Genomic DNA, 24,628 nt, shown 5'->3' with positions numbered 1-24,628 from the left:
GCTCCCCGGCTGGCCAGGATGAGTCAGATGGCACCGGGTGCTGCTCAGCCAGATGGGCACCGGGGAGGTGCTGGGGGTGCTCAGCTTTGCACCGAGGACACGCTTTGCTCCCAGCTCCCTGGGACTGTGGTGGGGAGGTTTTCCTGCCTGCGGAGGGTCCCGCGGGCTGGCACAGCTGCTGGGGGTACTCAGCTCTGTGCTGCCACTTCCAGACTCCCAGTGGTCCTGTTAGGGGCAGATACCAGAGAAAAACTTGTGTGAAAAAAAGTGGTGACGGTGTTTCTTTCCTGCTCCAGGCAGGATGATCCCTGAGGGGTGTTTGTCTGGGCTGGGTAAGGACAGGAGACCATCCTCCTACGCCCTCCAGCCATCGGCTCCTTTCCCTCCAGGTGTCCCATGGGGAAAATCCATGCTGGCCACTTGGTCAAAGACAGTTTTGATGCTGTATCTGCCTCCTGATAACCTTTGCCTGGGGGCAAGGCAGGAGGCACCCAGCAGGTCTGCACAATGTGCCTGGTACAAAACCTTGTGAAAACGGACAATTCAAGACTTCCCCCCCCCCCCACCCCAGCTGGCATGCAAAGGACAGAGCTGGGGGAAATGGAGCTGAGCAAAGCTCTGTACCCCCCAAAGCATGAGGCAAACAATACCTTTAGCCCATGGCAGGGGTGCAGAGGCTCTCTGGGAGCTGGGCAGCAGATCAGGGGCTGCTCCACTGACATCAGTCTCCCGCAGCAGAACCCATCTGCCAACCTGTTGCTTGATTTATCCTGAATCAGCGTGCTCCAGCCTTGTTGTGGTCAGTTCTGGAGACAACTCGTTAAATGGGATGAGGCATTACAGACAGCCTTGCAGGGATGGTGCCCACCTGCAGGGCAGGGGCTGTGGGGAATGGGAAGGGTCAGATCCACAGGGAATCCTCCAGCTCTCACTGTGTGCCAGGGCTGGATGGGGAGCAGCAGGAGATGGGTGCTCCCTTGGCTTTCACCCCAAGAAAGTCACCAGCACGTGATGCTAACCCAGGGCTTCCTATATCATCGCAGAGATCCTCTTAGCCTAGTGCTTAAAAATAACAGTGGGATAATCCCCGTCCCCCCTGCACTCCATGCACACCAACTCTGCTCTCCTTGGAAATCCTCTGCTGGGCCATATCCCAAAAGAAACCCTAAGGCTGCTTCTTCCTTTGTGCCAGGGGTGCTCTTTCAGCCGAGCTCTGAGGTGGGAATTGGGGCGAGCAGAAGCCAGGGAACTCATGGTGGCACGTGTCCTTCAAGGCAGCAGAAGCACCTCAAGTCCTGTGTTCACTTTTCACTATGGGAAAGATGTTGAGGTGCTGGAGCAGCTCCAGAGAAGGATAATGGAGCACAAGTCTGAGAAGGAGCAGCTGAGGGAGCCATGGGGGACTCAGCCTGGAGAAAACAAGGCTCAGAGGGGACCTTCTCACTGACCACAACTCCCTGACAGGAGGGTGCAGCCAGGTGTGGGTCAGGCTCTGCTGCCAGGGAACAAGGGATGGGATAAGACAAAATGGATTCAAGCTGCACCAGAGGAAGTTTAGATTAAAAGGGTAGTCAGGCATTGGAACAGGCTGCCCAGCGAAGTGGTTGAATCACCATCCCTGGAAGTTTTCAAAAACACGTGTGGATGTGGCACCTGGGGACATGGTTTAGGGGTGAACATGGCCATGCTGGGCTAATGGCTGGACTCGATCTTAACAATTCTATGGTTCCATCTTGCAACATCGTTTTAGAGAATGTGGCCTTGCTTGTGGTGTTCCTTGAAAAAAGGAAAAATATCAAAGTTTTCCTTATGGTGGAAAAGCCTGGAACAGGCTTCATTTTTCACGTCATTTTATCTAATTTTGAGCAAGGACCAAGAAAGGAGGAACTTGGCCATTGATACACCCACCAAAAGGAATAAATAAAACACAGTGTGGTGATGAAAGACCTGTTGTGTGAGAACAAAGAGATGAAAAGCAGTGATCAATGTGGGAACGTTCTGTGAACTGCCAGGAGAAAACTCAGGGCTGAAGGGGCACCAGGCTGTCTCCAAATCCCTCCTGGCTGGGCTTTGGAGATGCAGCGTTAGAGCTGGGGCAGAGGGGAAGAAAGCAAAGGCAGGGGCTGTCACCGTGGTGGGAACAGGGTGCAAGGCAGTGCCATTTGAGCTCGCCGTGGTTATAAATGAGGAACGCGGTTATTTCTGCTCTGCTGTGGGGTCCAGGAGGCTCTTCCATCACTGACACCGTGGGGAAATGGAGTTTCAAAGCACAGTTGCTGCAAGGCTTTCCCTGTCACTCACAACCTGCACGCTTGACAAGCAATATCCATCTCCTGCCCGACAGGCCAAGCTCAGCCACGACACCAGCGCAGCACAAAGTGCAGGCAGATGTGATTCCTCCTGCTTTGTCCGACCACCAGAGGGTTATCCCCCCACTCCCCCTCCACTCTTCCTCTCAGCTCACCAAAATGGTGCTGGGTCCCTCCCAGACCAACAGATCAGACCAAGCTGCATCTTTATCACTGGACTCATTGGTCAGGTTACATTGACCTGGTAACCAAACCCTCCTTGCACCTCACCACCAGTTTTGACCCCATTTTGGCCCAGTTTTAACTCAAACATGGTCTGGTCCTTCTGGCCTATGTAGCTGTCACGGGGCTGAGTATCTTCCTGTGGGGACATTGAATGCTTCCCAGACTTTGGCCATCCAGAGCTGTAATTGGAAGGAAACCTGATTAATCAGGGAGCTGCTGTATCCAGCCAGCTTCAGCATCTCTGGAGCAGCAGTGGAGAGGGGCTTGCCGGGAGCTGCAGGGCACTGAATCATCCTCACAAACTGATAGCAGCTCCTTTGATTTATCCATGTAAAAGGCTCTAAATCTTACTGTGTTTGCTTGGCTTGCCCTGCGTGGAGCAACAAAGAGGAGCAACTGGGAAAATCCCCATTAATGTCTCAGCCCAGGAGCAGGGGGCTCTGTGGGGGTCTCTGTAGGTGCATGGGCCAGGCTTGTCCTCACCCCCCTGTGCCTGCAATGCAGGCACTGCCACCTCCTCACCAGCATGAGGGGATGGAGGTCTGAACTCCACACTTGCTCAAACCCAAATCCTCTGAATTTGGGGAAAGGCAGCTGGGAAGACCTTCCTTGTTTCTCCCTGCACCTGTAATTATTGAGCAAAGAGACATTCATCAGCTACTCCAGCATCTCTGGCCAAGACAGGGAGAGGAGAACCAGCAGGAATAGGAGGAGCAGGAAATGTTGGGGTGCTCAGACTCCCAACAAAAGGAAAGCAATGCCAAGACAGAGCCACCACATTGGGAAGACCTGTTCCCCATTGCTTTGCCATGAAAATATGAGCAGCCCTCGCCTGCTCCCACACACTCCAAGATGCTTACCAAGAGCTCTGCTTCCCCCACAGCCCATGTGGGATGAAGCACTGAGAAGGAAAATGCTTTCAGTGTTGATACCACAGCCTGAAGCTCCTCGAGAGGCAGGGGCTGCTCACCTCGCAAGCACTGGCCCCATCAAGACCTGCCTGTCCCACCTGAAAAGACAGACCCCCTTGATGCAAAAGGCACTGCTCCAAGAGATGGAGAGGCTCCCAAAGTGTCTGAAAACCAGGATCAGCCGATGTTACCAACCAATTCCATGCCGGTTGCTCTGTGGGGCCAGGTTGACTCAGGTAACCTCTTAAAATGGCACCAGTAGAGTCATTTCATGTAGGTTTAGATGCTCAGGGTGCGTAACTGGAGCCAGGTATTTGGAAGGCAACAAGCCCTTGGAGCATCATTTTTGATGGGATGTCCACTCAAACTACCCCATTCCCTCCTCTGCAAGGGTTGGGGCACCCAGCAGGACAGGCTCAGGTGGGGACCACCACACTGGAGATGTGCCTAAGTGGGCAAACCAAGCCCCATGCCCTGCGCTTTTGGGGGAAGGATGGTCTCTTGGCTGCCTGGGAAGCACATGATCTTTCCCCTCCTTCAGCTGGTGTTGGATGTCAGCCTGATGTGATTCTTTGGCACGGTTTGCTGTGGCCAGCTTCACGAGGTAGCAGCCAACAACCCATGGGAAATTCAAGCCACTGCCCAGCACGGCAGGTCAGTGACTATGAGAAATGGGGCTCTGCCAGGACGGGTCCTGGGCTCCCCTCCCCTCCTCCTCCCTTCCCACACCCCCAGCTCCAGAGCGAGACAAAGCCATGCCAACCAACTACAACTCCCAAAGAAAGGAAGGGAAAAGAGCACAACTTATTCCAGTCCTTCGCTCCCAAGGGGTGCCTGGCTGCAGTTGCACAAGGAGGCTGGTTGAGTCCCCAGAGATTCTGCTGCCAGGGGATGGATGCTCAGGGCTGGGTCTGAGACATGGCCAAACACAGGTGTCAGGTCTTTCCAGGTGTGACGGAAACTCAACATTTTCATGCAGTGAGAATCCAGAGCCTGATGGGCTCTCGGTGACAACACTGCAACCTCTCGTGATACCACGATACCACAGGTGTCATATTCCTGGTGGGTGTGTCAGATACAGTGAGTTGATCCAAGCAGTGCTGACCTTCAGGAGAATTTGGAGTCAACTCTGTGCTCCTGTTTGAATTTAAAGTCCAGGTTTGCTGCTGCTGAGGAAAGGACTTTATGCAGAAAGAGATCATGAGGTCAGGGCAAGGAGTTGCCTCCTCTCTGTGCTGAGCAGCACTGGCTGGCACAACAGCGTTAGACAGAGCCCTGCTCTCTGTTGTAAGTAATACTAATGGAAATCTTACTATCTGCATGCTTGGCTGGTGAAATACATGATTTTCCTTCTGTGCCTTCGCTGTCCAGAGGCATTTGCTGAATAATTTACAGAAATTATTTGTACTTGAGCGGCATCCAGGAATCCCACATGAGAGCCTGGCTGTGTCTCTCAGGCCACGCTGTCGGGAGATTTTATGAACCTGGGACACGGTCACCTGCCAATGTATTTCACAGTCACAGCCAGGGTTAGAGGCTGGGAAAGCTCCAGCCCTCAAACTATCCAAATCTTCTGCCAGCAGGCACAGGATCCAGTGGTCATGCTCAGTCCTGCCCACCTTGGGCTGTTGCAATTAAACAGGCAGAGCCAGCTCAGGATTTATCCCACTAACTTCTCGCTCAAGGCAAGGCAGCTAGGAACATGCACAATGACTTTCCAAACAAGAAATTAATGAATAATAGAGGATTTGCAGTTCTGGAAACAGTCCTTCCAACGTTCACAAAACACCTGGGACATCAGAGTCATTTTGTGACTAATCAGCTGTTGTTGGATGTCTCATGAGTACCAAATGAAACAAGAAGTCCCAGCTCAGAAAGTAATTTGGGAAACACTCACCAATCCCATCTGTTGTGAATAAACAAACAGCTCTGCTGTGGTTGCAGGGTCATGAATTGCCTTGGAAGAGTTAGAGACACCATCTACATAGAGAGCTGGGGAGAAAAATAAATATCCCTGCCCACAGGATGGGAATATGGACAGCTAGGACCCTGCTGGGAATGGCTGCTGAGCCCTACTGGGTGTATATGGGCTCTTGTGGGTGCAGAAATTGTCAATGCCCGCATCCAGCCTGGCTTGGAGCCTCCCATGCTTGTCCCTGCTAGGACGAGGGGCAAGAACAGAAGGGTGTATGCCCTTGGTATGTTCAGGGGAAGAGCAGCACATGCCCTCCTGCACCCTCTGAGGCAGCAGGATGTGTCAGGGGTTGCCTCCTCTGTCCCTTCTCAGGGGACATCTGTGCCCAGGGCTCAGAGCCAGGTACAACACGGGCCTGGCTGAGCACACGGTCCCTGCCTGGAAGCATCTCTAAGTCAGCAGCAGCACTTGCTCAGCATTTCTCAGGGCATGCAGGTTGTGTAGTGCCAGGGGATGGTCTACAGCCAGCCCAGGGTGCTGGTACACGTCAGAGTGCTGGGAGTGAGCAAAACTGGGATGGGTGTAATGAGGTGATGGATGACAATTGGATCTGCTGCTCGTTTTGACTCACGTTGTGGAAGCAAGGCTTGCACCAGGGGAATTTGGGTGGGTTACTCCAGAAATCTGGTGATCCATGAATTTACCCATGGTAGAGAAAGATAGGGAAATGCTGGTTTAGATAAAAAGCCTTCCATTTCCTGCTCCCTACCCAAGCTGCTGGCTCCTTGTGCTAGGAAGCGTTACAAAAGAAAACACTGAGTTGTCCTGCTCCATCAGCCCTCCTGCCCCTCTCCCATGGGATGGGCTGGAGTCACAGGAGGGGCCCATGGCCAGGCCTGCCCCAGCTGCCCCACCTCCCCTGGCCCCAGGAGCTGCCCCACAGGCTTCCAGCAGGCACAGCTCAGCTTGGCAAAGCAGGAGCGCCATGTGCCTGCGTGGGAGCGCGCAGGTGCTGAGGGATGGGCATGGAAGGGAGATTTCAGCTCCCAGAGGGTGCCACGCAGCCGTGCACATGCCCACGTGGGTGGCTCTGCAGATGGCAGTGCCGGGCAGCATCGGCCTTGGCGTTTCTGCTTCCCAGTGGCAAACGCTCCCACGTCAATGGGTAGGAAGGAAAAGCAGGATTTCGCAAGTGCTCCTGGGCTGGATAAAGCAGTAAAGTCTGGGGGATCTCCTGGGCTCAAAGTGGGCCATGGGTGTTTCATCGTGGTCCTGCTGCCTCTCCTGAAGCCTGTGATTGTGTCCCATACACAAACAGCGAGCAGGCTCCATGCCAGCACGTACAACTCCCCGGGACTGAGCTAATTACAAACCACAGAGGAGCTCAAGGGATTGAAGCCTCTTACCAGGGATGCAGCTGGAGCATTACCAGATTCCAGATCAGAGGCAGGGCACTTGCCAAGCCCCAGCTTACGGGGATGCCACCACAGCAGCTCCCACGTGAGCACGAGCCCCAGGACCAAGCCCTGACATCTGTGCTGGGTGTGCAGCCTCGGGGCTGTCAGAGCAAACCCAGGCCATGCATTGAAGAGTCAGAGGCCAGTCTACCCTACAGGGACACATCTGTTCCATCACTGACACCTCAGGCATCACAACACTTGTTCTACCAAGGGACAGCCCCAGCAAGGCTTGCCGCCACTGCTGGTTGACATCCAGAAAATCCTTCCTCAGTCCTTCCTCTTTTACTTCAAAAGCAGCTGTGACATCAAGTCACAACAGGAAGGAGAAATCTTCTTTTGCAGCCAGACCCCAAGAGCTGCCCAGCAGAGAACACAGCTTGGAAAAGCCCCAGCTCCTTGGGCAGGAGGGTAGATGCACAGCAAATCCATCTCCACAGGCTTTAGGCCAACTCCTGAGTAAGCTCAGCCCTTTTATAAGCCATTTGCAGGTGAAACCTGTAGATGTGAGCTGCTCTGAGGAGATTTGTATCACCTGGGATAACCTTGGACTTGCTGACTGCTCCTTTGTCCCCGTGGCACCCAGCCCACAGTGCACAGACACACAGACACATGCACAGCCTGATTTATGGCAGGGCTGGGGAGGGCAGGTGTTGGACCAGCTCTTTCCAAGGGCAGGAGCCCAGCTCACACCTCCCCATCCACATTTTAGTGGTGATTTTACCCCCTCCTCACATTATCCACCCACTGGCTCACCTAAAGCATGTCAGAATTATTATCCTCGCTTGGAGAGAGGGGAAAGGGGATGAGAGGAACATGAAGAGATGTGGCAGAGGCCAACCAAGGAGTCGTGTCAAAGTCAGGGCTAGACCCCATCTGTCCCAAACTGCAGCCCGGCTTGGGTCTCCTTCAGGGCTGTTCACGTGTGCAGGGGACAGCTTTCCTGCAAAGTGTCCCATGCCTCTGCTCGAGTGAGTGTGTGGTGACCATGGAGTGACTGATTCAGGTTCTCATGGTGCCCTCAGGAGAGCTCAGACGGTCTCTTGTGAGCCCTCTGAGGAATAATTTAACTTAATCCCTTTCTTACCTTCTTCTTCCCATCCTGGCAAAGCAAAAGCCAGGCAGATCTGGACGATTTTTGAGGCTGGAATTTTGTTCTTGGATAAAAGTCTTTTAAAAACTCTGTAAAATCCCCTAAAGCTATAAAAAAACCACCCCGACCCAACAGAGTGGGAGAAAGAGCAGGAGAAAGGAACAGGCCTGGGAAGCCAGCTCTGCACTTTGCCCCGACGCCCAGGGACAAGGGGCTCTTTGTTTCCCTGGCCAGAGCCTGCTGTACTGGCCCTTTTCAGGCTCCCTCCCTGGGAAAGAGGCCAGGGGAAAGCAGGCACAACCAGGGCAGGCAAAAACCCTGGGGCTGCTGTTCATAACCCCTGCTCAGACCCTCAGCAGCCCCCTCTCCTCATACAGCCAACTGTAGGGAGTCTGCCAGGAACAGCACCAGGAGGAAAAGGTGCCCAGGAACCCTTCAGTTCCCTGCTTCCCACACACCATCCCTGGAAATGAACATGCTTGTGTTCCTGCTGGGCAGGAGTCTTTGAACTTCTCTGTGTCTTTTGGACTTTGCCATCCTGAAGCACCTGCTGAACTGCACTGGAGCACCCAGTGGTGTGTGAACACCTGCCTGTGGCTTCCCGGACCCAAGAATCACAAGTGCTCTTTCCAAGTGTATCTGTCTGTCTGTCCAGGTTGGAGCTGTGGTTTGAGGCTGGTTCCGCACACCGGCATGGCAGCTGTCTGCAGGCTGGGAATGCTGCAGGGCTCCCTGTGCCCTTCCCTGCATCCGTCCCAGTGTGCACACGGATGACGTGAGCTGGTCCATGAAATCCCAGGAGAGTAGGGGAGGAAATGGCCTCTGCACCCCTGGGAAATAAGGTGCAGCCCGGAACTTATCTGCCTTGCCAGGAGATATGCAAACACCAGCTGCTCCCATTTCTACACAGCATGGAGGACCACAGAAATGTGCCAAATTAGCCCCAAAATGCAATGCTGGTCCCAGGAGGGCCCTGCTGTACCCAGCACTGCGCAGCCAGGTCCCATATCCATGATGCTCCATTTCCCACCATCCACAGGATGATGCTTACTAGAAAGCAGGGCAGGAAAACAAGAGTGATCTCTCCCCAGGTAAAAAAAAAGGCTCCTCCTCAAGGCTATTGTCCCTCTGGGGAAAGAAGGTGCTTACGGTGCCCCACACCAGCACGGCTTTGGGCTCCAGGAACACGGATGCTCTTCAAACTCATTCCATGGGGATGGCTTGGGTGGTCCTTCCTGGCCTCTCTATCCCTGTACCAGAGCTAGGGAGGATATCTGCAACCCAGGGACACCTTCCCTAAGGGTCTTGGTGCCTCCCAGCTCTGGGGAGGGGGCTGTGGATTTGGCTCCATGTTACTGCTCCGTCAGAGCGGAGAGGAGATGGAGCAGGCTTTGTTAAAATCAATAAATTCAAGGAAAAGGCCTTGAACGTGTTTCCTCAGCAACTGTGACGTCATGTGGACGTCTGGCCTCCCCTCCTTCCCCCTCCTCCTTCTTATTATTAAAAGGGAAAATAAGGGAAGCAGACAGTGAAGGGGAGCTGGGGACAGTCTCTTGGCAACGCTGGGGACAGTAACGTCCTCCTGCCAGGGGGACGTGGCTCCAGCACGGGCAGCCCTGCCAGGCCTCGTGGCTGGAGTGGTGGGATGGGGAGGGCATCCCTGGTGTCCCTGGGGTGCAGGTGACAGCACTCTGGGCACAGCCATGTCCCCAGGGATGCCCAGCTGCTTCCTGCCCTGCTGAGCCCCGATTTACCCCGCACAAGTCCTTGGTTTGCAGAACAGGGGGAGCTTGGCCCCTCCATTCTCCCTCTTAATTCCAGACATTTTTTGGTGATGAGGACCATGAATCTCTTCCCACAGCGCTGGGGTCTAGCAGGAGGCACAGCAGGGCAGGGGCTGGGGACAGGGTCCCTGTGCGGGGTATCACTGTCATCTGCTGGGGGGCCCCTCTCCGTGCTGTGGCCACACAATTCCCCCCACACCAATCCTTGTCATTTGACCTATTTAATCCATCCTGGCTGAGTTTTAACAGGCAGCAGTGAGTGGGACCAAGCAGGTGGGGGATGGCAGAGGAGTCCACAAAGGTGTGGGTGGCTTGGGGACAGTGAGAGGGGACTTTTCCTGCCTTTCCAAGCATCCCGGATTGAGGCATCACCCTGTGCCCAGCAGCAAGGTCTTGCCAGCCCCTGAGCCCCTTTGCTGGGCACAACTCAGCTGTGAAACACCACAGATGGTGCTGGAGCTGGGGGCAAACAGGGTCACAAAGCAATTAGCCCAGGTCCTGCAGAGCAGCCCCACCGGCACCCGCTCAGCTCGGCCGTCCTGACCTGAGCCACAGCAGGAAAAGTCTTTGAAACCCTGATTCTCAGGACCAGGGAAGGAAGCCTCTCCATTTCTTGTTTCTCATTCCCTTTGCTAAGCCTCCACGGCTGTCTCCTGCCAGAAGAGGGTGGTGAACAAGGCTTTGCTCCGATCTGTTATCACGGAGGCACATTTAATTTGCTGTTACATACCCACAATGGAGTGACACTATTTTTTATCACTGTGTGTTGATCCAGCAGAGGGAATCAATACATTCCTGTGAATGCCAAGAGCAAGCTGATGCTTCCTAAGGCTAAGAGAAACAGAAATAAAGATGCAGGTTTCCAAGGGAGGGCAGCAGGGTTCCCCCACACAGCAGTCTGTGCTGGGATGTGCAGCCCTGGGGCTAGGGGGTAGATGCAGGTGGTACCCAGGAACCAAAGGCATCGCAGGGATACCCTTGTTGGAGCTGGGCATGCTGCTGTGACATGAGGGTGGCACCCCTGGATGGGTTGGGGACCCGCAGGTCTGCCCACTACCCCGTGTTCCCTCTTCACTGCTGGGGCTCTTCCCATGTCTGCCCACAGCAACAGGCAGAGCTGGCTTCTGCCTTCTACTTTCCAAGCAACAGCAGTTCCCAGGAGCTGCTTCATCCTGAGCCATGGCCAAGACCTGGGGACCTGGCACTTGGGGACAGCCAGATGGACACGCTGTGCTGTCAGGTCACTTCTACAGGGCAGCTGGAGCAAAGCTGAGCTCAGGTGGGGCTGCAGGCTGGGGGTGGCCCTGTGCAGACCCCTCCAGAAGGGTTTTGCTCCATCCCCATCCCCTGAGCGTGTTTCTCTCCCTGCTTCTCGCTGCAGGTTCATGAATCACCGTGTCCCGTCCAACTGCAGGTACCAGCCCACGGAGTACGAGCATGCGGCCAACTGTGCCACCCACGCTGTGAGTTCCTGTCCCTGGGCGAGGGAGGATGGTGCTCATGTCTCTGGGGATCCACTGAGGAACATCAAAGGACACCTAAGAATGTCTGTGTTCAGCCCTGGAGCAGTTACTGAGAGTCTGAAGGCTGTGATGAGGCAGATGTTCCCCATGAGCTCCTGGGGACTGGGATGCTCTCCTTTCTTCTGCCCTGGGAAGCTGATGTGCATCCCCCTTGCTCTCAACCACCGTGGCCACATGTCCCTGGGGAATCTGGCTGTGGCTTGGTGAGGCAGGAGCATTTTCAAAGCTCCCTGAAAATGGACTGTTTGACAGCAGGAACTGTGACAGGTGCCCATGGGGCTGCCTGTGCAGCAGTGGGAGGGACCTCTCCCCCATCAGGGTTTCTTTTGGGAACTGACAGTTCCCACCCCGAGTCCTGGGAGATGACTCAGAGGCAGCCATCCTCCTTGTGCCTTCCTCCTCCTCCCTACCTTCTGGACAAACTATTTTGGAGTTGCACCACGCAGGAAGGGACCCTGCCTGCCCCTTATGGGTGGTAGCTTTGACCAGAAGCTAGAGAGACACCTAAAAGGAAAAGTGGAGACTCTATTGTAGCTGCTCAATGGAAATGCAGAGAGTCAACAGGAGGTTTGCTTCCCCTTCCAGTTCTGGATCCTGCCCAGCATCCTCGGCAGCTCCATCCTCTACATCCTCTCTGATGACCAGTGGGAAACCATCTCAGCCTGGATCTATGGCTTTGGCTTGTCCAGCCTCTTCATTGTCTCCACCATCTTCCACACCATCTCCTGGAAGAAGAGGCATCTCAGGTATCTTCCCTGCTTGCTCAGGGCTCGGGAAGGGGAGAGGGTCCAGATACCGATACCCCCAGTGCTTGACCCATCTGTCTGTCCTGCAGGACTGTGGAGCACTGCCTGCACATGTTTGACAGGATGGTGATCTACTTCTTCATCGCCGCGTCCTACGCTCCGTGGTGAGTTGCTGGTGGCTGGAGGCCTTCACCTGGCCCCACTGAAGGGGAAATAAATCAGCCTGGTTCCAATAAATAGGGTTTCCCTCTCTGGCTTTGCCCCTTCTCAAGGCTGTACCTTACCCCTTTCCACAAAACCTTCACATCCTGTAGATTTCAACCTCTTGAAGTTACAAGTTGGGAAGACCCTTTGGTGGGACAGCCATGGAGGTGAGAGGGTGAGCCCAGTCCCGGGTGCTGCCCTAGACCCGCCTCACCACAGACCTGTGTCTTGCAGGTTGAACCTGAGGGAGTTGGGTCCCTGGGCCTCCCACATGCGCTGGATCATCTGGATCATGGCGTCTATCGGCACCGTCTACGTTTTCTTCTTCCATGAGCGGTGAGTGCCTGCGCCCGGCGCCGAGCGGGTGCGTGTGCGGGGCCGGGGCCGCGGAGCAGGGGCGCGCTGCCATGAGCTGCTTCCTCCGCGTGGTGGCACCAAATAAAAAGCCAAAGGCCCCAGGCGCCTCCCCGAAGTCCCAAGTGCCTGGTCCCAAGCCAGTCCACACGTGAGGACAAGGGACCTGCTGTGATGGCACCGCCACCCCTTTCCCTATAGCATGGCTGTGGAAATTACAAGCGTAAAACTCAACCTCCCTCTGCGCCTGCTCCAAGCTGCCTCTCTCTGTCGCAGGTACAAGCTGGTGGAGCTGGTGTGCTACGTTATCATGGGCTTCTTCCCTGCCTTGGTCATCCTCTCCATGGTAAGCCCCTGCTGGGAAGCGCTTAGAATGAGGGACAAATCCCAGGAGGGATTTGAAAACCCGGAACAGTTTGTCTCCGGTGGGTTGGTGCAGTCTCCAGGCTGTCTGATGGATAAAGCCATCCCCAGTATGATGTGGCTCAGCTTGGTATTATTGCAGGTGCTTTGGGTGCCCAGCAGGCACCACATGCATCTCCCCCAGGCCCCCCCTGCCTGGGCTCTGTTGTGTTGAAATTGTGGGATCACAGAATCGTAGAATGATCTGGTTTGGAAGGGACCTTAAACATCATCTAGTTCCAATTCTCCCAGGGTCGCTGGGTCCCTGCTGTCTTGCTGGAGAGTAGGGGGTAGCAGAAGGCAGAGAAGTCCGGAGCTGCAAATGGACAACACTTCTGGTCTTAATGGGGTGGTGGGGAGAGGGCAGACACCCCTTGGCCTCACTGAGCCCCTCCTGCTCCCAGCCCAACAGGGACGGTCTCCCGGAGCTGGTGGCCGGTGGGTTCTTCTACTGCCTGGGCATGGTGTTCTTCAAAAGCGATGGCCGTGTCCCCTTCGCCCACGCCATCTGGCACCTCTTTGTGGCCATCGGAGCTGGCATCCACTACTATGCCATCTGGAGGTACCTCTACCGGCCCGGAGCGCTGGACACCAAAACGTCCCGGTAGAAGCCTTAAAGACATTGTTTGTGCCACCTGGCACATGGGGACACAGAGGGCAGCGGGGACACGGCCTGCACCGTGGGCTCGTCCCAAACCACCCCCTGGCTCCATGGACAGCAGCCCTTGGTGCCCTTCCTGTGCAGACAGGAGAGCCTGGAGGTTGATTTTAAATATTTTTCTTTTTTAACCTTGGAAACTGGTTTTTTTTAGGCAAAGGTTTTGGAACACAGTGACTGACTGGGCTGTGGGTGATAGGGGAGTGACCATAGGGATCTTTGCTCACTCACCTGGTTTTGAGCATCTCACGGGACTGGGAACCTTGGCCCCACATGCCCCTGGCTATGACACCCTGGGAGTGGCTACTGGAGTCCCTAGTGTGTGCCACTGAGGGGACTGGAGGAGTCAGGATGAGGAGAGAGGCCCAGTGGTGGAGAGGGATGTGGTGACACCCTTGCACCATCTGGACTCAGCTCCTAAATGGTCCTAAGTCATGTCAGCATTAACTGCTCCATTCCAAGTCCTTGAGGGGATGGTCCACACTCAACAAGCCTTACAAGAGATTGAAACTTGAATCTCTTCCAGGGCATCCCAGTGCCCGAGCACTGGGAAACCCTTTATCTAAGCCAATATTAAGTGCACAAATCAGTACATCCCCCCTAGATGGGCGCTGGGATCCCCTACGGACATTTTCTCTCTGGAGTGCTTGGTTTTCCTCTCCAGCCTCAATGCCAGTGGCAGCCTGAAGCACAGCCCTGCTCCCAGGCTCTGCTGCACGTGTGCCTTCAGCAGGGAGCAGAGCTGGGATCCAGCTCCTGGCATCTCCCTGACTGGGGTCAGCCCATCCACTTCAGGGGATCCCTTTCTCCTCGAGGGAGGGAAGTGAACCTCCTTGGACTGGGGTCACGGGGCTAGCTGCCTTCTCTGCTCCCATTTTCCTGATGAGCCTATTGCTCATCAGATTTAATTCCACTTTTGGAAAGATTTCTGTCATTCCACTGATTGCTGCAGGGCAGGAATGCATCCACACGAAGTTTGGATGTGGGCTGTGATGGAGAGATCCCAGTGAGACTCAGTTTTTAAATGCCTGACCATGGCCACACAGTGCTAACCCAGGATAATGAGACATGGAACATCCATCCAGCTGTTGGGAGAAGCAGAATGGGAAAACCACACCTGGTCCAGCTCCCCAAACACCCTGGCAGAGCTGCTGGAGCCAGGAGGGTGTGGTGTGTGCTGGGCTCTGCCTGCACCTTCCCCATCAGCCCCCAAAGGCATCGATTGCCCATCACCTCTTTTTGGCCTTTGATTAATCACAGCTGCAGCCTCTGGCACGACGTGGCAAGTGAAGGAGGTTTATGGCCACCATCCCACACCTCCCGTTCCTCCAGCAGCATTCCAGGGAGCCGAGTCCCCAGCTCTGCTCCACCTCCCGCAGAGCTTAGGGCTCCCCAGCCTGTGGCACCCTGGGACTGGCTCTCCAGGGCCATTTTGCAGCAAATTACCAAAGAGGAAGCATCTGGATACTCACCCCCTCCTGACGTGGTGGCTGTGGTCACCAGGCTGGCAAAAATATCCGGTGGGTTTTCACTTCCATAGGCAGAAGGTTCCTGTAAAAGGCTCTGGGAACTGTACCTGGCACCCCAGCCTGGCGTGGGGCTGCTGGGGATCCGTGCCAAGGGCACCCCAAAGCAGCCTTTGGGCTGGGACTGCCCTTGTGGTGATGGGTGGTCTTAGGGATGGGAATGAACAAGCTGGTGTGAGCCCAGACCATGCTGCTGCCTCTGCCCAGCTCCGGCCCTGTCACCTGCTGCAGATGGAGGGGTGGAGAAGGATGGGCTGTGAGTAACCAGCAGTTGATGGAGCATATCTGGGGTGGGAATAGCAGGATACAGAGGTCCTGGAATGGGAGATGCCATATTTTCTGTCTGGCAAGTCATTACCCTTCTCTGTGCCTCAGTTTCCCTGTCTGTAAGATGGGGTGAAAACAATGACCTACCTCACAGGGCTCATGTGAGGACCCTGTGAAGCACTTGGAGGGCAGCCAGTGCTTCACAAACACCTGCTTCAATTTTCACTGAGTCTGGGGGACCGAGGTTCCAGGGCCACTGTGGGGCACAGTGGCAACCTCGGCTCAGTGTGCCTGGCTCTCCTTCCCCTCTGTCACTAAATCCCATGGGGAACCACCCTGGGGTCAGACCATGCAAACAGCAGTCCCAGCCATAGGCAGATGTCCCCTGGCAGGGGCTGAGGATGCCCAGGGACCACCACTGTGTTTTGTCCGTAGGCTTCATCCCAGGGGATTTATCTCGGAAACTGTTTTGCCATTGTGGTCTTTTGGCCCTAAATCTGTCCCAAGGGCTCCTGAGGCACAGGGAGGTGCCAGAAGGACCTTTCTGAGGCTGTTTCATCTCAGTCTCCTGCTGAGAATCCAGGGCGGTACAGATGCCCGGGCAGGAATGGATGGCTGGGCTCTGTTGGGAACATCGCCACCCTGCCTTCAGCCCGGATTTGCTGAATGGGCTTCTCTGTAATTGAGAGGCTCCCCCTCTTCTCTTGCTCCTAAATCCGCCCCTTGCAAAGCAGGATGGGGGACACAGAGCAAGTTATTGGATTGTCCTCCTATTTTATACTAATTTTAAATGACTCATAACATTCAGGATGTTTGTGGAGGAGGGCTCGAGGGATCTTTTTAGCATCTCATGTTTTTCACCATCCATCCTTGTTTAATCAGTATTTTATATTTAATACAGTATTGGGTCAAATACAAACAAATGTAAGGAAGATAATGCTAGTGGATATTGTTTCCTGTGGAGTAGGATCGAAATAAAAACTCAAGATACCTCACTCTTGCCTGCTTGTTAAGTCAAAATTACTTCCCGTGCAGCATCTGGAAATAAACCTTTTTTTCTATCTGACTCAACCCACACGGCATTGGTCCCTGGTGAGGAGAGGAGCCGCTCAACCAACTGCAGGGTGCTGGGATGCTGAGCACTGACTCACCTTGATGCAGGGATGGCATTGCCAGCTGCTGAACAAATAAAGAAATAAATAAATGAGTTTGCTGGCAGTGCCCGTGTGGCCAGAAGTGCTGGCTGAAAGGCTCATCAGCATCTCACCACGGTGGCTTCAGCGCAGAGCCCTCCACGCCTGCTCCAGCCCTGCCATTTTCCCTCCTCCATGGCTGAGTCAGAAGCTGAGGTGTGGAGCCCCAGGGCTGGCGCTGCAGGGGGATGAAGGATGCCAGAGCCATGGAGGAGCAGAAAACCTGTGGCAGATTGGGCAGAGGGTAAGCACAGCTCGCTGCTGACCCCACAGGGGAGCCCCACCAGCACCCAGCAGCTCCCACCGGCCTCTCCCGTGGGCACTGGCTCTTCTTGGAGGGGAGAATTTGCCCCCGTGCTGGAGCTGCCTGGCCTGCCCTCTGCACATCCATTGTCTGCCCTCTCTGCCATAATTACACAGGGTGAGTTCCCCCCAGGCTACCATGCTCAGTGGCTTTCCTAGAAAGCCAGGGAGGGTTCCCTGCTTCCAGGGCAGCTGAACTCACCCGAAACCTGACCCACAACTTCCACCTCACCCATCATTTCTTTGCTGCTGGCGATTGGGCTGGACTGGGAGGCCTCTTGACTTTGCTCTGGTGCTGTCATTCCCAGAGGGTGTCTGGGAGGCAGAATCACTTTCCCACCCAGAGCGCCCCAGCACCCCTGGGCAGGGAAACAGCCTTTCACTGAAAGGAGACGTTTTCACCAAGGGAAGCAGAGCATCAGTGACTGTCTTAACTTGAACAACTACCCAGTCACAATCTATCCCTTACTCCTTTCAGGAGTGTGCAGGCCTGTGTGCAGCCTCTGCAGTCTCCAGGTCAGCTCTGGAGCTGGTTTGATAAAACCTGTTTGGCCAAAGCCAGCCTGTGCAGCTGAGGCACCACTGCCTGCACAGCCCTGCCTGGCTTGCTCCTGGCATTTTCACAGAATCCTAGAAAGTCTTGGGTTCTAAGGAACCTTAAAGCTCATCTTTTTCCAACCCCCTGCCATGGGCAAAGACACCTTTTACTAGACCAAGTTGATCAAAGCCACTTCCAACCCAGCCTGGAACCTTTCCAGGGATGAGCCAGCCACAGCTTCCCTGGGCAACCTGTTCCAGGGCCTCACCACCCTCACAGGCAAGAATTTATTCCCAGTATCCCATCTAACCCTGCCCTCTGTCAGTGGGAATTCATTCCCCCTTGTCCTGTCACTCCATGCCCAAAGTCCCTCTCCAGCTCTCTTGGAGCCCCTTTAGGCCCTGGATGGGGCTCTAAGATCTCCCTGTAGCCTTCTCCATCCTGATCACCTCCAGCTCTCCCAGCCTGGCTCCATAGGAGAGGTACTCCAACCCTCGGAGCATCTTCGCAGCCTCACTCCAACAGCTCCACGTCTTTCTGTGCTGAAGACCCAGCTGGGGTCTCAGAGAGGGGGGCAGAGTGGGGCAAAACCCCCTTCCCACATCCCGACCCTTCTCTCCCCGGCGCGGTCCCGGCGGGGCGGTGCTGGTGGCGGCCGCGGGGAGGCGCCGGTGCCGCTGTCGCTCCGCCCCGGCGGGACGGGACCGGCCCGAGGTCCCCGCGCAGCCCCGGCGGCTCCGGGCGCTGCCGCCGCCGGGGTCGCGCCGAGCCAGCCCCGCTCCGACGGTGAGTACCGGGCCCGGGGGGCGCGGGGGAGGGGCGAAGGCAGACCCTACCCCAGGGACCCCCCTTTCCTGGGGGGCAGATCCCCACTGTTGCGTCCCCGCACACCCTCGCTGGGTCGGGCGGGAGCGTTTGTTTCTCGTCCCCTGGGAACCGGAGGCGGGAGGAGCGCGGCGGTCGGGGCTTGTCCGGTTGCCGTGGGAGACCCGCGCTGCCCGCGGAGCCGCAGCGGGCACGGCCGGCGGGAGGGCTCTGCCGGGAACCGCAGCGCCCGGGGGTCCCTGTCCCGTGGCCGGGCACACGGGGAGCCTTCCCCGCATTGCCAGTCCCCGGGGGTCCGTGTTTCATTGCACATCCCTTGGGATCCTTCTCTCCATCGCATGCCCCATGGAATCCGCTCTCTTCCATACCCCTTGGGCTCCTTCTCCCTGTTGAACGCTCCTTGGAATCCTTGTCCCCATTCCATACCCCTTAGGATCCCTCTCCCCACTGCACGCTCCTTGGTAGCCTTCTCCCAGTCGCATGCCACTTGGGCTTCTTCTCCCCCTTGCATACTCCCTGGGATCCTTCTCCCCGTTGCATGCCCCTTGGGATCCCACTGCTATCCCACACCCGCCGTTTCACCTGTATTCAGCTGCCTGCGACTGTGGTGGCATCCCAGGCTGTGGCAGGGAGGTGCGGAGATGATCTGTGTCCCTGTGAGGCTGGAGCAGTTTCATGCTGAGTTGTAACTTTAGCAGAAAAAAACCCAGGGGAGTTTGCTACTTGCTTGGGAAGTGCTTATTTTCAGCTCTCTGCAGGACCAGTTAATTATCGCTGGGGAAAAAAAAATATTGCTAAGATCTTATAATTAGGCAGCCTACAGAGGTTCTGGAGCTCGGGAGGCAGCAGAAAGCAAATGCTCTTTGTGCAGTGTTTCTGGGGTGTGTGTGTGAATAGAGCTGCCCGGGCAGAGGGCTGGCATTCGCCTTGGTGCATTACCAAGGAGAGCTGGTGCACGTTGGTGGCTCAAAAGACCCTGAAAAATAATTATAGGGGGGAAAAAAAGCAATAAAAGAGAACCTGCTGAAAGGACTCCTGTTGTCCTTGTGGAATCAGGTCCCAAACTGTGACAATGTTTGTGGAGCGATAGCTGCCCTAGGGACAAGCTGTTCGTGTTTGCGGGACCGGGACTGCCTTTCCATCCTGTCTGAACAGTCCCGGGGCCGCGGGGTCCAGGCTGCGGCAGGGTGCCTGCTGCTAAGAATAACATGGTAAGGAGTTTACCCGCCCTGATCCGGCTAAAGACTGCACCGAGGCAGCCATGGACATCATCAGCCTCCGATCTGCCCCTAGATTAGATGGATAAAACTCACACAAGGAAAGGCCGGGCTCGGGAGCGGAGACTTGATCCCGAAAGGGAGGGAGCAGGGTCTCCGGCTCGGAGCAGAGGGGTTTGGGCTTTGCCCCGGCAGCCTGGGCTGTGGGGACGGGATCTGCAGAGGGGCAGGATCTGGAGCAGAGGGGCAGGATTTGGAGCCGAGGAGCGCACGTCAAAGCCGCCGCGTCCAGGGCGTTCTCATTTCCTTTGCTCTCCGAGTTCTAATTTGTTCCACATTGCAGCGCCGGGGCGGCCTCTCCCTCCACTTGCAGCATCCAGGCTGCGGTCGGTGCCGTTAGTCCGAGGCTGCCACTCCAGCAGTTTCCATCCAAAAAAAAAACATTAAAAAAAAGGAAAGGAGGAAAAAAGAAAAAAAAAAAAAGACAATTTTTTCAAACAAAGACCTGAGGAAACAGCTTTTCTGGTTCCTGCTCTGGGATGGTTATGGCTGAAATCTCACCACCCATCTGTGCGCCGGGATGAGCCTCAGGGAAATTCCAGATGATTAAAAAGTGTTTTAATAGTGTTGTTGCTCTTCCCAAAAGGGAATAAGATGACCTGGTAGCTACAGGTTGATTGGCTTGATAGCATCCCTCCAGGGAGAAACCTGGCTTGGGCTTGAATTGATTAAAGACTTCAGCACCAGGAATAAATTCCTGCCATCCAACGTGGCTATATGCAAAATAACTTCTGGCAAGCAGAAATTATTTCAGTCTCCAACATGAGAGGTGACTCTCTGGCTGTAATACACTTCTGAGAAGCATTTGAGTTATGGGAGGTGATATTCTTGTAAAAATCTGCACTTCCCCGTATTAAAGAAGTCAATCCAGTCCAGTATTTAGAGCCGACATTACATGGTGTCAAGAAAGCTGGTATTAAATAAACGTGATCTATATCCAAGGCACTTATCAGGGAGATTATCACTGCTGGGCACTGCTAGCTGGTAACATGCACTTGGTGTTTTTATCACTAATCTGGAAGAAAGGAGATGAAAATGATTTCTGGAAAAACCTGGATGTGACCCCGAGCAGCTGAGTGTTAATGGTTTGTATAAATCCGGAGGTAAACCGGAGGAGTGAAAGGCATCCTAACTGGAGCAGAATGGAACATGGAAATCTTCTACACCCAAAAATAATAACTGTGGCTGTACATGGTTTCCTGTCCCTAATCCCGATGGTAAATTTTCAGCTGGAGCTGCTTGCAGGTGCTGGGAGAGGCAGCACAGGGGTTCACTAGGCAGCAGTTTGGGGGGTGGCTGCCTGTCTGTCCACATTCCACATTCAAAATCTTCAGGATAATGTGAAATTTGGCTCAGGAAAAAGGGAAAATAGCAGTAATTTGCATTTCTGGTCAGAACCAAATTTGGGCTTATGGAAGCCAAATCCAACCTCTCCATCTCAGCAGAGGAGATGTGGAGTCTGAGGGGAAGGGACAAAGGGGCTGCAGAAAGGGTCTTACAGCTGGAGAGGAGAGGCCATCCAGTTAGTCCACTCATAAATCAAGTCAAAGAGGAAAGAGGAGGGCTTGGCAAAAGCATCTAAATATTCTCACAGAGGAGAAAATACATGGTAGCCAGAAGCTTGTTAATTGAGCAGAGAAAAGATGGCAAGAATCAATATCTGGCAGCTGAGGCCAGACACGTTGGAAATAAGGCATAAATATTTTACCAGGAGGAGCGATTAATCATCAGAAGAAACATGGAGCAGCAGAGGTGGGGCAAGCACCTCTTTGCCTTTCACATCATGACTCGAAGAGCTTCTCCCACAGCCCCGGGGCTGGGCCAGCAAGAGGCACTGGATCGAACCACACCAAGGCCCTGATTAGGTGATTTAATTAGAGGATGATGCATTTATCTTTAATCACAGTGGAGCCATGGAAAAGAGCAGTTCTCGTGCCCTGATGGCTCTTTCCGAGGAACGCTAGTGAAATCCCTGGAGGCACTTAGCAGGTGCTTCTTTTAGCTTTGTCTCTTGGTTACCAGTGGTTGTGTTCTTGCAGATCTGTGGTGAAAAGGCAAGGGGACAGTGCTGGGTGGCTCTTCTTGATGTCCAGCAGAACAGGCTGAGATTCAGGAAAACAAAATTCAGTGAGCATCTCAGTGTGCTGTGGCTATTGGGGAAAGGAGCTGGTCCAGGGCTTGCTGTCCACCCATGGGTCAGAGGGTCCCCAGCCTGGCATCCTTAGGCATGTGTGTGCTAGGGAGAAGGAGATAAAGGTCACAGGGCTGTTGCTGGTTCCATCTCCTTCCTTTCTCCTCTCCTCTCCTTTCCTTTCCTCCTGCTGTTCTCTCCCGCTCTCCCATGCGATGGGGGTAGGTGCTGTTGGTTATAGGGGGTTTAGATGTGGCTCAGTAGCCCAAATGCAAACACACACAGCACATCAGGAGCATGTTGCAGAACCTCTGAGCCTTCCAAACCCACCACACTGCGAGCAGCCAATGTCCATGAGCAGCCCAGCACCTCTCCTCCTCTTCCTCTCGCAGAAACACGACCGACGCCTGCCCAGGATGATGCACAACGAAGGGCAAAGATTGTTTTGAGAAGGAGGATGAATGGAAGGAAAAAAGGCACGTGAGAAGGATGGCAAGGTAGGGAGAGGCTTTCCCTGAACGCTGGGTGGAGGCACTGGGAAGGAGCTGCTCACCCGTGACGGGAGCAGGAACCTCGGGCCCGCTGGAAAGTCCCCAGCGCTTGCAGAGTCAGTTGTGGTGATGGAAGGACATGTGGTGGCCACGTGAATACCGAGGGCATTTGTCACAGCTCTGCAGAGCTCAGACAGAGCTGGCTGTGGAAAATAGCTGGTTTTGGTGTGGCTGTGAAGAGGTGAAGGATCCCTGACAGATCTCGCTGGGGGGCAATCCCAGGCTTTTGACTAATTCCTGTGTAGCCGTTAGAGAGACAACGTCACTGAACGCTGGAGAAAGGGACTCCTGGGAAAGTCTGGATCATGCTCCATAGCTGCAGGCTTGTGTCCTTCCAGGGAACTGGTTTGCAGTGAGAAGGGAGCTCACCTGGGCTAGGGATGTCCATCCGGGACATGTGTCCCACTGACCTGCAGAGAGCTGTGCCCAGCAGTTGGCACTCTTGCTGGCTTGTCCCCAGGCAGCTGGGTCCAGCTGGAGCATCCCTGCTCCCACAGCAGGACTCAGCAGGACTGCACGTACCAGAGATTTCCTCCTGGTGGGAGATGCCGGTGCCCAGCGCGCCCGAGCGCACGGATGTGGGAGGAGCCCATTTCGTTATCGTCTTATCCTGGCCCTCAGAGTCCTCCGGGGGATTAAGACCAGGTGTGTTCCTCTGTCTTTGGGAGAAGGCTTCAATTTCTCAGGTCACCCAGCCTGGTGCCTGGTGAAATCACACCGGTGCTGCTCTAGATGCTGAAAATTGGGGTGACCAGGCTGGAAGCTCCTCCTGATCCAGGCTTGCCCCCGAACTCTGTAGGAGCTGCATTTGATAGAAAGAGCAGAAAAATAGCTGAGCTATAAATAACACGTTCAAAACCAGGCAGGGACCTGCAAGAAGCAAGTCTCTGTGATGTGGACTTGGACGAATGATTTTGCCACCAGCAGATGGTAAAAGGTTTCCCTTTGTGCTGGGGGTGGTTCGGGGTGGAGAAGATTAAATCCATGAAACCAGTGATTTGATGACAAAGTTTTGTCTTTTGCATCCTTGATGACAAGGTCCTGTAGTGACACTGGGGCAGTTTTCCTTCTGGTCAATGTTAATGAGGGCTGGCAGGGCCGTGCTCACGGCCTGGGGGAGCTGATCCTGAACCTGACTGTCTGCCAGTGCCCTGACCTGCTCCCCAGGTTGGGGCTGCCTTGGCACTCCCAGGAGATGTCACACAGCACACATCAAGGGATGACCCCAAGGATGTCCCCTGCGGGAGCAGCAGCTCTAGGCTCAGCTGGAGGAGGAGGAGCAGCATTGTGGGGGGAGCCAGAGCCCCAAACCCATCCCTGCCTCAGTTTCCCCAGTTGCAAGGTGGGAACAGGAGCAGCCTTACCTGCACCCAGTGAGTTGGGGTGAAGTTCCGGGGCACTATAAAACACAAGGTCCTCAGCCCGGCTGTCCTGTGCCAGGACTCCCACCCTTCAGCACACCAGGAGACAGTTTTGGAGCCAGCAGGTTGGAAAGAAGGACAAACCCCATCAGTTTCATAGTCCTGGTGGGGCTGGGAGAGGGGAAAGGGTTGACTTGGGGTGCAGCAGCATAACAGCTCCTGGCCACATCCTTAGAACTTGGTGCCTCAGTTTCCCCGATCTGCAGCATTCCATGGGCCTCTGGCTGCGGGATGGGGGGATGCACATCCTGCAGCAGCCCTCCATGCATGGCTGGGAGGTGGTTTCTGGGTTAGAAGGTGACCTCTTCCATTAGCAGCAGGGACGCTCTTTTTTCCTGGATTGGATGGTGGTTTGGAGGCTTTCCAGGGCCGACATCATTCTGCCTGATAGCGCTGAGTTTGCTCCGGAGGTGCGGCTGTGCCCGAGCGAGTTGGGGCTGCAGCCGTGGGAAGCTGCTGGTGCCCCGCGTGTCCCTGGCCAGGCACAGCTGGATCACCCCAACTGCTGCAACCCTGTGCTCTGATAGCTGCGGATGGGACATTTTGGGGGTCCTCTGTGTATGCATGGAATCCCTGCACATTATAAATCTGGAAGTGAGGGGGTTCCCAGCCCTGTGCAAATCAGGAATGCTTGGATTGTCTTACTTCCAGAGCTCCCCTGCCAGCAGGTCACGGTGCAGCTGTGGATTATCAGCACCACGCAAGCACCAGGTGCTGCTGCAGCCGGGATGGGATTTCAAAGCCATCCCCAGATGGTGACAGTGACATCAGGCAGGTGTGCTATGCCCCTAAATCCAGAAGTGATTGGTGGTTCCCAGTCCATTCCAGGGGATTGAGGAGCACTGGGAGCTGCCACACGGCCCTGGCCACATCTCCTCCAGTCGCTGCTGCCCACTTGGGGCTGCCCTGAGCAGCCCTGCCCTGGGCTAACGTGACAAGGGCAGCCTTGTCAGCGATGCCACCCTGTGCCTGAATGTCCTCCGCAAACAAGCAACAGCCAACAGATTTGCCAGAG

At 55.0% G+C, this 24,628-nt stretch overlaps 1 protein-coding gene and 1 long non-coding RNA gene across 2 annotated transcripts in view; one reads left to right on the top strand and one right to left on the bottom strand.

Annotated features, from left to right (window-relative positions):
* Window positions 1–1,187: 1,187 nt before the first annotated feature.
* On the bottom strand, window positions 1,188–19,479 carry LOC116452249. The gene is made up of 4 exons (XR_004243443.1): window positions 19,254–19,479; window positions 18,816–19,007; window positions 16,642–16,790; window positions 1,188–16,553 (listed from the first exon to the last, which is right to left on the bottom strand). It is a non-coding gene; the product is annotated as an uncharacterized LOC116452249 (long non-coding RNA).
* Window positions 18,090–24,628, top strand: part of RADIL (Rap associating with DIL domain) — a 25,164-nt gene continuing 18,625 nt past the window's right edge. The window contains exons 1-2 of the mRNA XM_032126493.1: window positions 18,090–18,194; window positions 22,034–22,138. Of these exons, the coding sequence (XP_031982384.1) occupies window positions 22,103–22,138 (36 nt within the window). The 5' untranslated portion in view covers window positions 18,090–18,194; window positions 22,034–22,102. The remainder of the gene's footprint in view (window positions 18,195–22,033; window positions 22,139–24,628) is intronic.

The sequence above is a fragment of the Corvus moneduloides genome, chromosome 16, assembly GCF_009650955.1.
Source record: "Corvus moneduloides isolate bCorMon1 chromosome 16, bCorMon1.pri, whole genome shotgun sequence".
Lineage (NCBI taxonomy): Eukaryota > Metazoa > Chordata > Aves > Passeriformes > Corvidae > Corvus > Corvus moneduloides.
This window is presented reverse-complemented; position numbering and strand designations above follow the sequence as displayed.